The sequence below is a fragment of the Rhododendron vialii genome, chromosome 10a (assembly GCF_030253575.1).
Source record: "Rhododendron vialii isolate Sample 1 chromosome 10a, ASM3025357v1".
Classification (NCBI taxonomy): Eukaryota; Viridiplantae; Streptophyta; class Magnoliopsida; order Ericales; family Ericaceae; genus Rhododendron; species Rhododendron vialii.
The window spans coordinates 32101370-32113912 of NC_080566.1; the positions used below are offsets into that span (position 1 = coordinate 32101370).

The 12543-nt window shown below is 35.9% G+C and overlaps 1 protein-coding gene across 1 annotated transcript; it reads right to left on the minus strand.

Moving 5' to 3' along the window:
* Window positions 1–258: 258 nt before the first annotated feature.
* LOC131302437 (photosynthetic NDH subunit of lumenal location 4, chloroplastic) lies at window positions 259–6350 on the minus strand. The gene is made up of 6 exons (XM_058329095.1): window positions 5892–6350; window positions 3650–3742; window positions 2323–2383; window positions 2177–2245; window positions 1673–1812; window positions 259–603 (listed from the first exon to the last, which is right to left on the minus strand). Exons 1-5 carry the CDS (start codon window positions 6255–6257, stop codon window positions 1730–1732), a joined length of 672 nt encoding a protein of 223 aa, XP_058185078.1. The 5' UTR covers window positions 6258–6350; the 3' UTR covers window positions 259–603; window positions 1673–1729.
* Between the last annotated feature and the right edge of the window lie 6193 nt (window positions 6351–12543).

Genomic DNA, 12543 nt, shown 5'->3' on the forward strand with positions numbered 1-12543 from the left:
ATGTGAACGGTTTTGATCATTAAAGTTGGCCCCAAAAAAGGCTCGCAATGGATAGAAACTGGATTGTCCAGTCCATTCCATCAAATGGACGGGTCGAAGATCCAACTCCAAACAATTGACTTGAGGGACTGATGTTTTAGCCTCAGCTTTTTGTGTGTCATTTAGCTTGATTAACATTCTTCCCACAATGAGTCGAAACTGGATCGTCCAGTCCATCAAGTGGACCGGAAAGGATCTAGCTCCAAAATTATGGAACTATTTGGGCTTTACAAAATCTTCGATTCGTACCACCTAAAAATGTAAATGTAAGCTGACAATCGAGCCTCAACCGAAGCTAAAAAATATAATACAGAGGAAGAAAAATCAAACAGGTCGCACAATCATTTCCAACTTGGATCTGGAATTCTACAAATATATGCGCATAATGTACATTTCAACCGGTGAAGGACACAATTAAGAGCACGAATTCTTGGTTCCAAGCGATCCAGCTGAACTGAGAAGCAACATGCACTTCTCATTCTTCTGATAAATGTGAATGCTTTTGCTGATGATGGTCTGGCATATTCAGGCTCAGAAACTATTCAGCGCAATGTTGTTCTAGACCTTCCAAAGTGTCAAAACCAAACTAAGTTCAGACAAGTTTTACCCAAAAAAAATACAGAAAAGGCAAGATAACTACAAGAACTGGAAATCAAGAAAAGCTAGAAACTGCACAATCCATTGGCTCCATGCTATAGCTTGAGGGCAGTTTCCTGAGCCAAAGAATATGGATAGAACTATACAAGAGTGCTATCTTCATTTCGTAAAAATCTGACCAAATATCCAAGTACTTGAGAGGTGCTCACTTAAGTGCATGATATTGGGACCAGAAAGAGCTATTTCTTTTGTGTTTTCGTTTCTGGGAAACATGGAGAATTATCTGGCTATCTGTTTCCAAAAACTGATTCTGGGAAATTTTTGTTTGAGAACGACCCTCTTCCTAGATATGACCAAAAAAATGTTCTTGATATTTGAAAACTAGCTCCACGCAGTGATGAAAACAAGTTGGTGTTTTCTACCTTCCATCCCCTTTTGGTTGGAAACGAAAACAATTCCAAACAGACCAAGCGCTGATATCAGCTAATGTCCAGCGAAATCAATCATCGAAGCATATGTATGTCATTCTAGCATAAGAGATCTCTCAGGTAGGACCATCGTAAACCTGCCCTCCCTGCTTACATTGACAGCATGATCACCATGCCTCTTTTAAATCTACTTGACGTAGAATCAAAATCAGTACCTCAATGAGGGTACTCAGAATAAAAGCATGAGGGTTTTGTCTTTGGAAAATCAGTTGTCGCACATGTTTGATGATGAAAGAGAATCAAAATATCAAAAGGTGCTAAAGAAAAGAGGAGATTTCGTAGATGTCAATAACTGTCATGCACTTCATGATATACCTCAAATTAGATATTGAAGATGTCTCATTTCAGTGGGAAAAAATCAAATGACCTCATGGTGATATCAAATGATCAAAAGAGCGCAATGTATTGACATGGAAAATGACAAAAGGATGGACCAAATTAATTTTAGAATTCCAATACTTCCACTAAATGATCTCAGTTTCCATGAGCTTTTGAAGTTTGAAAACAAATTGGATCTGATTCACAGGATATGTAGCCAAGAGACTTACTTGAACATCCTGTCCTGCGTTTATCAAGTATTTGCTAACACGTGAATTGGATCTCCTTCACCTCGCCCTATTTCCTTTGTAGACCTCAACGAAGTGGATATCGTATACCAGAGTTGCATTCCCAGGGATATTGCAGTCACCTATGTAATACAAATAGGAGAGGGAAAGTGTCAGCATTCAAATTGCCTAAGCAATAATACCATACCACATGTTTCTTTAAGCAGTAATTGTACCAAAGGTGTGCACTTGTTATTATGTATAAAAACGAGGACTTATCAATTATCATAGAGCTGTTATTTGATAATATCCATCAAACAATTTTTTTTCCTTCAATCGTCGTTTATTGGCGACTTCACGGACGCTGTATATTTTAATTCATTTTATGCAATAAGTGATAGTGTTGCCACAAATGAGCAAATCAATTGGCGACTTCAGGTTATTCGGCTATCGTATTTCAAGATTTCGCACAATATGAGGCTTCAGTTTTGCCATCACACAACCCACCTGAAAAGCAGCCAGCAGCTTCAGGCCCGTAGGCTAACTTCGGTGGAATTTGAAGTTTACGCTTTCCACCTGTGTGAAAGTGAGTGAAATCTCAAGTAGAACGAGAAGCAACTGCAGAAGCATACTTGTTAAGGTAAAAATCTTACCAACTAGCATTGGGGGTACACCTTCACCCCCTGCGATGCCTTGATCCAATCCCTTTATCAGCTACACACACGAAAAAAAGGAAGCTAACTTGACTAGGTTCCGGAGGAATCCCATGCATGATTTGCAGCCACTGTTTTACACAGTTGTCCTCCTCTTCATGTTCATGAGAATGTAAGCTCATTGTTTTCAATATAAGAAAAGGGTTCTAAGCCCATCAATCTTGTTACAATTTTAAAATTTTTCCACCGGTTGGTTCTGTTAGAAGTCCACAAAATACACAGAGGATCAAATCATTTCATTTTGTTTGGCATCTCATTTAAAGTCATGAAACTATTCATTATGCCGTCATTACAGTCATTTCATTTCATGGTTCACTGATTTATAAACATGAAGTTTGAAGTTCGTCATTTCAATCCTAAAATTGGTGGCTATATAAGCAAGAAAATGAGCCATTCGAAATGCTACATAAAGGTAAATAGATCCTTTCATCTACTGCTATGATGAAAGCCATTTTGCTCCCCATTGTTCCACCCATTACATATTTTGACGATGTAAGATGGCCCAAAAATTTGGTCGTTATCATCTCATTTTATCTAGTAATCAGCAATTCAGCCACACTCTCACTATGCAAATGAACTCAACAAGCCTTTGTATTATACTTTGTGGGGTTGTCGATATAGATCTGCTTCCTCTATTTGGGGAAATGTTATGGTCATATTGTTTAACTACACGGCATTCTGTTCAGTGTTCAGAAAACAAAGTTGGTCTCATAGTTGTTTCATTTTAGTAATCCTTTCAACTCTTATCGGCATGCTTCCATTGTACAATACTTCAGAGGATTCTTTGACAACTGACTACAATAAAAAGAAGATTACAAGAGAACTTATTTTCGTTGCAGAGTAAGCCATAAAATTAGTGTTTGTGGAAACACTATGGCTCCAGGCAGACCTAAACGGAGATGAGATGTTGTGGAAAAGGAAATGAATTCATTGAACTAACCAGATAGCTGTTGACAGAGTGGAAGGTTTAAAAAGAATTCATGTAGCCAAACCCAACTAAATGGGAAACAGTTTTGTTTGGTTTGGCAATGAAAACACATATGTATGTGTGCCTAAGCAACAAACAAGTTAAGAACAATAGATAGGATAACGAAGACAATAAATTAGGAGAATTTTCTAAGAGTCTAGAGAGAAGTCGGCGTATTCTACTCATGGTTTTGATCCAATGCTAATTTATTAAATTTAGACGTGTATGATATGAATGTCGTAACAATTGTCATGATACGAGAAAATTGTGATGACAATTAAGCTTTACAAGAATTCTTACTTTCCCAATACCGATGCGCATAGTCAGGTATCTACCTCGTTTATAGCTGCTGTCAAAAACTATCCCATCAGCAAACCTTGCTGTGTAGTGAACCTGTAACAAGGAAAAACACAGGAGAAAATCTCCCAAGATTGGAACTGTAAATATAAACAGTCTTTTAAACAGATATCCACTTTGTGCAAATAATGTGAAAGGTAAGGGGTGTACCCAATCTTCCCCTCCAGGCCTCTATTAATGGCAGTTGGGTACTAAACTACGTGCGCATTTTTCAACTTATCCAGATACGTTGGACAAACAATACTGCATACAACTATGGAAGTTCCTAAAAGCTTGGGGTGCCATGAATATGATTAATAATATATGGTGGAGAACTTATCAAAGGGCAGGTACACCACGCATTGATTTATTTTCATCTTCTAACGAAGGTAGTCATGGAAGAGGGTTCAATTGTAAGCATTGAATCCTAAGAGTGCCTCAGATATGTTAATTATTTGGCAATTTGGCTATTCCGCTTCTACTATTATATTGTCTCCTACGTGCTGGGACAATAGTATATATTCAAAGCATGTGACAAAATATCATCACACTGAAGCTATCGAAAATTTCCAGTGAATTGAATAAGCCTACCTAATACTTTACCAATACAAAGATCGCGTCATGTACATATACTATAACTCATAAATGTAAAAACATTCCACGATCCTAATAACACAAAATATGATAATGACATCATTAGTCTTGTAGGTTTAATAGTAGCTAATAGCACCTAAGGGTCATCCATATGAAAAAGAATAACAAGAGACTGAAGAGGGTAATAAAGGCTATAACGAATAGAAGGGTGTTATTTGCCGAGCAATGTGATGTGGGCCATATGGCAAAGGAAGGCCTATATGTTCATTTGTGCTCTTCTTGGGGTTTATGTTTCATGTAAAAGCAAAATATGCTCTTATACTGTTCTCAAAAGAAGGATGTGAAATCTGTGAACCTGTCCTGATAAGGATTGAGCAAGTTTTCTCATCATGCAGCCAAATAATTCATCAAATGATTTCAGCATCATAAAGCGAATTTAGAAACATATTGAGCCAGGGTTTTTGCCAGATGAGGTGTTCTATTGTTTTCACAGGTGATTCTTAGACACCAAAAACTCTTGTGGGGAAGGGGCAGCCTTGTAATATATTACAGGAACTATATGTAAAATGCCCCATTGAAAAGAGTCACCAAAGCCGACTGTCCTATGTGAAATGAAACGACTATTTGCTTCTTCCTATGTCCATGTTTTCGGAAGGAGAGTTTTCTGGGCTGAGGTGGGGGGAGACATGCCTCCCCTCATATCTGCCCTGCCCTCATCCCCGTCCCCGTGTACAGAGTTGCTAGATATGAGGAATTATGGAATTTGAAAAAGCTAATGGTGTTTCTGGTAGAGTTCTATCAACAATATGGCAGAATAAAATGAACAACAAAGCAAAAATAGTACTTATTCTCTGAAAAATGACTAAGAAAATGACATTCTTTAGCAAGATATTCTCTGAAAACTCCGAATTTTCAAATGTTAAAATGTACTTAATTCGGATGAGACATGTCTATCATATTAGCCTACAACTCAACATACGTTCCACTTCTTCTTTTATCAAAATTACATGGACAAATTTAGGCTAGGTTTTGTAAGATAGAAGGTTGTGTGCCAAGAGAATATACTAAAGTGTGTTTGCAAATAGGTAATCTGTATAGTTGTCACTACTCGTAGGTCGTTTTTTGCTCTCTAATTTTTGTCAGGTTCGCGCCAAGTACTCTGAATTAAACATTCGTCAAAATGAACAAAATTTAAAAGTAAAAGATAACTAACAAAGAGGCACAAGAAATTCAAAAAAGATAAGTAACAAAGTGACGTTTCCCTCTCTTTGGATGTTTTTCGAATTTTGATTTATGTTAATATATTCTTCTTTGGTTTCTCTCACGAATTTATTCATGTTTGAATTAAATGTGATGGATTGTAAGAGAATGATATGTTTCGTAAAACGAGAAATAAGTACTTAAAAAACAAGAACTTTAGCGGAACGAGACCTAATTAATTTAACCTTGTTTTATCTCTTCCTAGACCTTTTCATCTGTTCCACTGAATCCCTCCGAAGTCCGAACCCAATAATCCAAACACAACCTTATTGCACACAACTCAATTGAAAGCACAAACATGAATATAACTTATGAATCTCTTCCCAGTTTCCCAGTTGTGATTAAAACTCACATTGATAAGTTCACCGAGTGGGGCGACCTCGCCGTACCCAGCAGCGACGTCGCAGTAACCAAGGCCGGACTTGGCGAAATTGAACTCGCACGGCGGGTCCGACACGGTGGCGTAGTACTCGATTCTGGTTGCAACGGCATCGAACGGCGTTAAACCCACCGCCGAAGCGGCGAAAAGACCGATTCCCAGATCGAATGCCCGCCTCGTGTTGGTCGGAGGATTCGGTTTCGGAGAGGAACAACAACGAAATGAAGAAGCAGAAGGAGAAGGAGAAGGAGAAGGAGGAAGGGAATTGGAGGGTTTGGGAGCGGGTTTTGGGAGGATGAGAGGGTTTAGTTTGAGAGTGGGTATGGTGGAGAGTGCCATGGCTGTATCAGAATCTCTCTCTCTCTCTCTCTCTCTCTCTCTCTCTCTCTCTCTCTCTCTCTCTCTCTCTCTCTCTCTCTGTTGTGGATATGGAGTCGCGCGCTCTCCAACGGTTTGGAGGGTTTTATCGTTACCTCTTTTTTCGTTCGTTTGTTTGTTTATTGAAATCTTTTAATTTATTTCTCTAATATTAAATTGAGTCTCCCATTTTTAAAGCACGGTTACAAAAGTGATTTTTATAATTGTCCCTTTAAAAATTAATGTATTTATGACTATTTTTAATTTGCTATTGAATAATTGGTATGAACAAAGTAGTAATCAATTTAAAACCACCTATCATAACCACCACCCCACTATTTCCACTCAACCTGAAAAATGTGAATGCACTTAATTGGCTAGTTTTTGTTTTTAAAAATTAAGTTTCTTGAATTTATTTCTACTAGAAGAATCAAATAAAGAGATTAATTTTGAAATTGAATCGATAATTTTAAAAAGTACTAAAAAATTGACTTGTTTCCTTTATTGAATCCTCTCTAAGCTTTTGGCCACAATCTTAATTTTTCAAAATTTTCCTTCGAGGAAAATAAAAAAAATATATGTAAAATTTTGGTTTTAGAAAAAATAAAAACACTGCCATTCTCTTTTTTCATTTTTAGGAATGAACTTCATTTCAAGATTTAGAGATAAATGTGAAAGTGCCATACTATTATCGACAAAAAAAAAAAAAATAATAATTTGCCATGTCATAACTCTGTGGTCATATTAGTTGGATTATTTATCTATTACTAATTCTATAAGGACTGATTCTATGTAGATTATTTCTCGATCACCATATTATATTTTGAGCTTTATACCCTTAATTTCTTAACATGTTTTGCAATAGTTTTAAAAGATAGATGACTTTAATGACAATACATTCAAAATTTAGTACAATGCCATTGGCACATATAAACCAAAAAACATGAAAGCATAATATTTCGAGCTAAACAAGTTTGCTCTCTAAGGAGACTTACGATAGTTGCCTTTAGATCAAGGAGTATTTTTAGATAGACGTACGATTTAAGATTACATCTTTGCAAAAAAACTTGATAACAAGAGTACTACAAACACACAAAAATACAGTAGTAGAAATTTAAACGAAACACATTAAGCTAGTAGATAGGATGTAGCCATATAGTGTAGCACTTGGGTTTGATTAACGGTCATGATCACCTCTCTTGGTCATCTCCTTGGCATCATGGAATTACTTGGACTTGTTCCTGCACAGTTTCATTTCAAACTTGTCAAGAATAACAAAAAAGAATTAAATAAAGAGTAGTAAATCATCTGAAACCGAAAAATTAGCGTAATTTTCAATGCTAAGCAATTATAATATATTTTAGGCAAAACAATATAAATAAAAAAAAGGACCCAAACCCCACTTTCACCATAGGCTAGCTAGTTTCCTAAAAGTGCTCCTGAGTTTCTATTAAGTGCTTTTTGAGTTTTTTCTTATTTTGTTCTTGTTTGAATTTTTTTCTCCTTTTTAGTTTTGTGTCAATTCTTTTTGACATTTTGATTTGTCTTGACAAAAATTTTTATTTTTATTTTTAGCCAAATATTTTGATTAAGGACCACTTGTAACATCAAAAAATTGACTTTTTGAACTTAAAAGTGGTCCTTGATAAAAATATCCGGATAAAAGTATTTTTTTTTTTACTTTTCAGGAAAGTCATAAAAAATTTGGCGCAAAACGAACAAGCGCGAAAAAAGTTCAAATAAGAACAGAAAAAGTTAAGCAAAACGGGGCAAAATGAAAATTTTTTCTTCACAAAATACGAAAGTGAAAAAATCACTTTAGTACTTTTTACGGATCGTTTGCCGACCATATTAATTTTGGGTGAATATAGTTTGAGAGAATAATATATGATAAAAAGGACGGATGTATATATAGGGGGAATATGATATGAATGATTTGTTTAATTAATTTATTGAAGGAAGAGATGCATGTGTTTGGTTTGTTTTCGGGATGACTATTTGCAGCACTGTATTTTCTATCTTTTTTTTTGTTAGGTCCCGTATTTTCTTCCTTAGTTCACTACATTTCGGTAAATAATTGTTGAAAATCATACATAACATTTCGGTAAATAGCCGTTGAAAACAAGATTATATTTCGGTAACTACATGTCGAAAACAACTGCCGAACATACATTTTGGGTAAATAGTTGTTGAAAAAAATATTATGTTTCGATAAATTGTATGATAAAAATATATCTTAATTTCGGTAACTAACTGTCAAGTATAATTAAAAAATTTTAATGGACGAAGGAAAAAAATACGAGGCTGCGAATAGTCGCCTTGTTTTTTTATCAAAATATGATTAGGTGAATATATAGAATTAAAAAAGGACGGTGTCATTTTCGTAATTAGGAAGGCGGATACTTTTGGCGCGCCTCTCCGGCCTTGCTACGAGAGCGACCGCCGCCGCCGCCGCGATTTCCTGGTGCTATGTGTTTTGCTCCCTTCTCTCTCTCTCTCTCTCTCTCTCTCTCTCTCTCTCTGCGTGTGTTCCTTTCCGTTCCGATTTTCTCTAACCCTAGTTTCTCTGCCTTCGCAGCCATGCCAAATCAGACAAGGATTCCTCCTGAAAGAGGAAGTTCCACCGTCATTAATGGCTGGAAAGTTATTGGGAGAATCATTTGGATTCCGTAGATCGAAAGGTAGATTTTTGAAGTTCCCTCTATCTTTTTTCTTTCCCCCTGCCCATTTATACCTAAAGTTTCTTTAATCTTGTGCGCGAAACTTCATTGTTTGGGCATGAGGAGGGTGAGCAATTCGATTGACTGGTATTTGTTGTGTTATGTCTTTACGAATGGTGCGTTGTTTGAAGCTATTTACATGACATATAAGCAAGGGTTAGTCTGGTTGGTTGGTGCGTTTACTTCTCACACAATTGACCAGGGTTCAAATTTTCAATTCTTGGGGTCAAGCCGCAAGAAAGTAAATTTTTGTGAATTCCCTAGTCCAAGCATGGATGGCCTGCCTTTAACTGGACCGGGGAGGAGATTAGTTACGGTGCACGTAAGCTGGCCTGGGCACCCTTACCATCAAAACCAAATAAACAACAACATGACATATAAGATGTATCTACTTGTACTTGCGTACACGGAGCTTTAAAAGGGGAAATTCGTAGAACAAATTCTTAAAAGGAATAGATTTTTTTTTTTTCCTTCTGCCCAAGTTTAAGAACCAAAACCATTAATACAGGATATGGATTGGGTAATTGAGCTTTACTAAAAGAATTCCTTATTTTAGGGCTGAAATTCCCTTCATACATTTAATTGCTGGAGAAAGGGGGAAACATGTTCAACAATGCTGCAGTCCACAGACACAAACCTAAGTTCACATATCCGGACACAAATGTGTCCGGAATCATCATACGTGTGTGGACACATCGGATAGTTTCGGACACATCTCACATCTAGTCTTCGGATATGTGCACTTCTGTTTGCCTCCGTTGCATTTTTTAAACATGTTTGGCATGCCTTTGTGTTCATAAACTTGGTTTGTAATTTGGGGAGGGGAGGACAGAGGCAGGAGGTGGTGCATATTTGCAAGTACACCTTTCACTTTTGTTTCCACTAACTTTGGAAATTTTGAAACATTGATTCCCTTTTTCTTCATACGAAAATAGTCATTGAACATGATTTAGTTGCCATTTTTTTTAAATTTGTTGTAAACGAAAAAAAAATCCAAGTAAACTATGTTCAAGTTGAGTAGTGAAAGATACCCCAGTGCTTTCTCGACAGCCTTTAAGTTTTGCTTCACCTGATGAAGTTCTTTCTCGAATGACTGAAAGAAGATTAAGCGGAAATAATCAGACACCAAACGAATTGTAGCTCAATGTGGAATAAGGCAATTGACACCATACCTCAATCCTAAATTTGCAAAGGCCAAATACATTGAAAGTTGATGAAGGAGAGGTACATGCACAATGAAACAAGTTGTACTAATCAGTACTTGTCCAACTTAAAATCTACAATGGAAGTAATTCATATACATGTACATGCAAAACGGTTCTTTTTATTCTGTAGAATAGCGTATCTTCAACCAGTCTTGAAATATCCCAAACTGAGAGATTAAATCTCTTCTGGTGGGTTCCGATTTCTATCTCTAAAAATGGCCAAGTATAGTTTGGAGGTAAATGTGGTGGTGTGGAGTGTTTAAGAGAATGAAGATGTTTAATTGGACTTAGTATGAATATTTAAGATCTCTCCAACCACTTTTTGAGTAGAATATTTTTGAGTCTCTTCAAATGGAGAATTGGGTTGATAATGACTTGTGATTGGTCTCCAAATGTAGAATCTCAAAATAATACCTTCTGTTTGTTAGATAGAAATTATAGACCAAATGGTGTAGTTTGAGTCTCCATTTTGATGTTTTAGAGTTACAGATGTCTTAAAGTATGCATAACCTACAATATGTTGCTCAGACTAATGTGTGGGAAAAAGAGCTTTAAGTAGTAAAACTCTCTAAACTAATATTTCAAAATGAGAAATCCTGAAATTGTTTCTTTTACGCATGAGTAGAGAATTGGTTTACAAATGCTTTAATAGATGCAACAAGCAATTTAGGAATATTTGTCATTTTTTAGCTTAATAGTTCACTACAAAAGTTACCTAACAGTATATTTATACAGTTACAGTAAATTTTTCTTTTTGAAAAAATTAAACTGAATTAGCTAAATAAATAGCCATGGAGAGAGAGAGAAAAATTAAACTGAAAATAGCTAAATAAATAGCCATGGAACCATGCAAGTCTTGCCCTCTCTTGCCAATGTGGGTTTTGTGCAAACTCGTACAAAAGCTCCTGCAAAAAACATTAAATGCTCATCTGAGAAATATTTTCTAGCGAAATTTCGTGCCTATAAACCATGAAAGAGTGTTGGAGGAAGATCACAAAGCATGAAAAGGAAATTTATAAGAGTTGATGGAGAAAATACATGGGAGGTTAATGCTATATATTAGTTATGCGAATTTTTTTGGACAGTTCTTTGCTTCTAAAATAGAAAAGCAACTATGTGTGTGTGCAGATCAATTGATCGATCGCTAGATAGATAGATTTATTGATAGACAGAGAGAGAGGGAGAGGGAGAGAGAGGAGAGAGTTTACCTCCCTCTTGAGAGTCTCAGTGTCTAAACCATCACTTTCCTCCGTGATTCTGCATTTTGAACCCGAAATAGGAATTAGAAGTTGAGAAAACTAATCAAACTTTTCCCAGTTGTTAATCTTCCATTACCAACCCAACTTAGTAACTGTTAAATCATCAAATTAAAACCAACACAAAATTGTACGTATCTGCATTTGTTTTTGTTTTTCCCCTCAGGTACAGATAAAATGATGACACAATGGATTCTGAATTTATCAGTAGTGATCATCCAAGGTGATCCACAAACAACCAAAAACACTTTCAGAGGCGTTTTAATTGTCATAACTAATGGCTACCTATCTCATTAAGATTACATTTTCTTTTCTTCTTTGTCTTTTTTTTAAACTTCAGTTTTTTTTGTCATTGTGTTGCCTAATTACTCACTCTTCGTAATTAAAGCTGTGTTTTTAGAGGACAATTGTGAAACTTTTACATAGTAGGACTAGGAAAACTGGCAATTTAACGAATAAGATGTTGTGCATAAGAAGCATTGTACTTTGCATAAAAGATTTTCAATTACAGAACTTTATTTCACGACACATTGAGTAAAAAGTAAAGATAATGCTATGAATTTCATATAAGAAATATCATGACACTAGCTAAATACAAGATGCCAATAAGCTAATTGGTTTGTTGCGTAAATGCATACGAAGCTATTCAGATTCATATAATTGGCATCATTAGTGGAGTTAATTTTTTTAGAAGTAATACAAGTTTTCCTATCAAAATTTCCATCAATTCTTATGTACACCTTCTCCCTCTTTTTTTCTCTCCTCTGTTGATTTGCTTTGATGTTGCATCTAGCTGTTTCTTTACAAGTGTTCTAGTGCAGATTGGATTTCTTTCTTTCTCGTTAACCTGAAAATGTGAATGATAATCTACGTACAAACTTCCATACTTATGTCAACAGTTGGGGATGCTCTCCTCATTTTTATATTCAAGAGCTATTAACATTTAACACTATAAAGAAGGAAAACAATTTATATGAAACTAATGGTTGGTGGAGTAGCTTTCTATACCTTCTAGCACTAATGGCTGTAGCACTTTCACCCGCCCCTGATCTAGTTGACACTCTCTTGGTTTTCTCCCCAACCATGA

Coding starts and splice junctions, on each gene's coding strand:
- LOC131302437 (XM_058329095.1), bottom strand. CDS start 6,257: ATGGCACTCTCCACCATACCCACTCTCAAACTAAACCCTCTCATCCTC. Junction 2,246..2,322: donor TGTACCCCCAATGCTAGTTG/GTAAGATTTTTA, acceptor ACTTTCACACAG/GTGGAAAGCGTAAACTTCAA. Junction 1,813..2,176: donor AGCTGCTGGCTGCTTTTCAG/GTGGGTTGTGTG, acceptor TGTATTACATAG/GTGACTGCAATATCCCTGGG.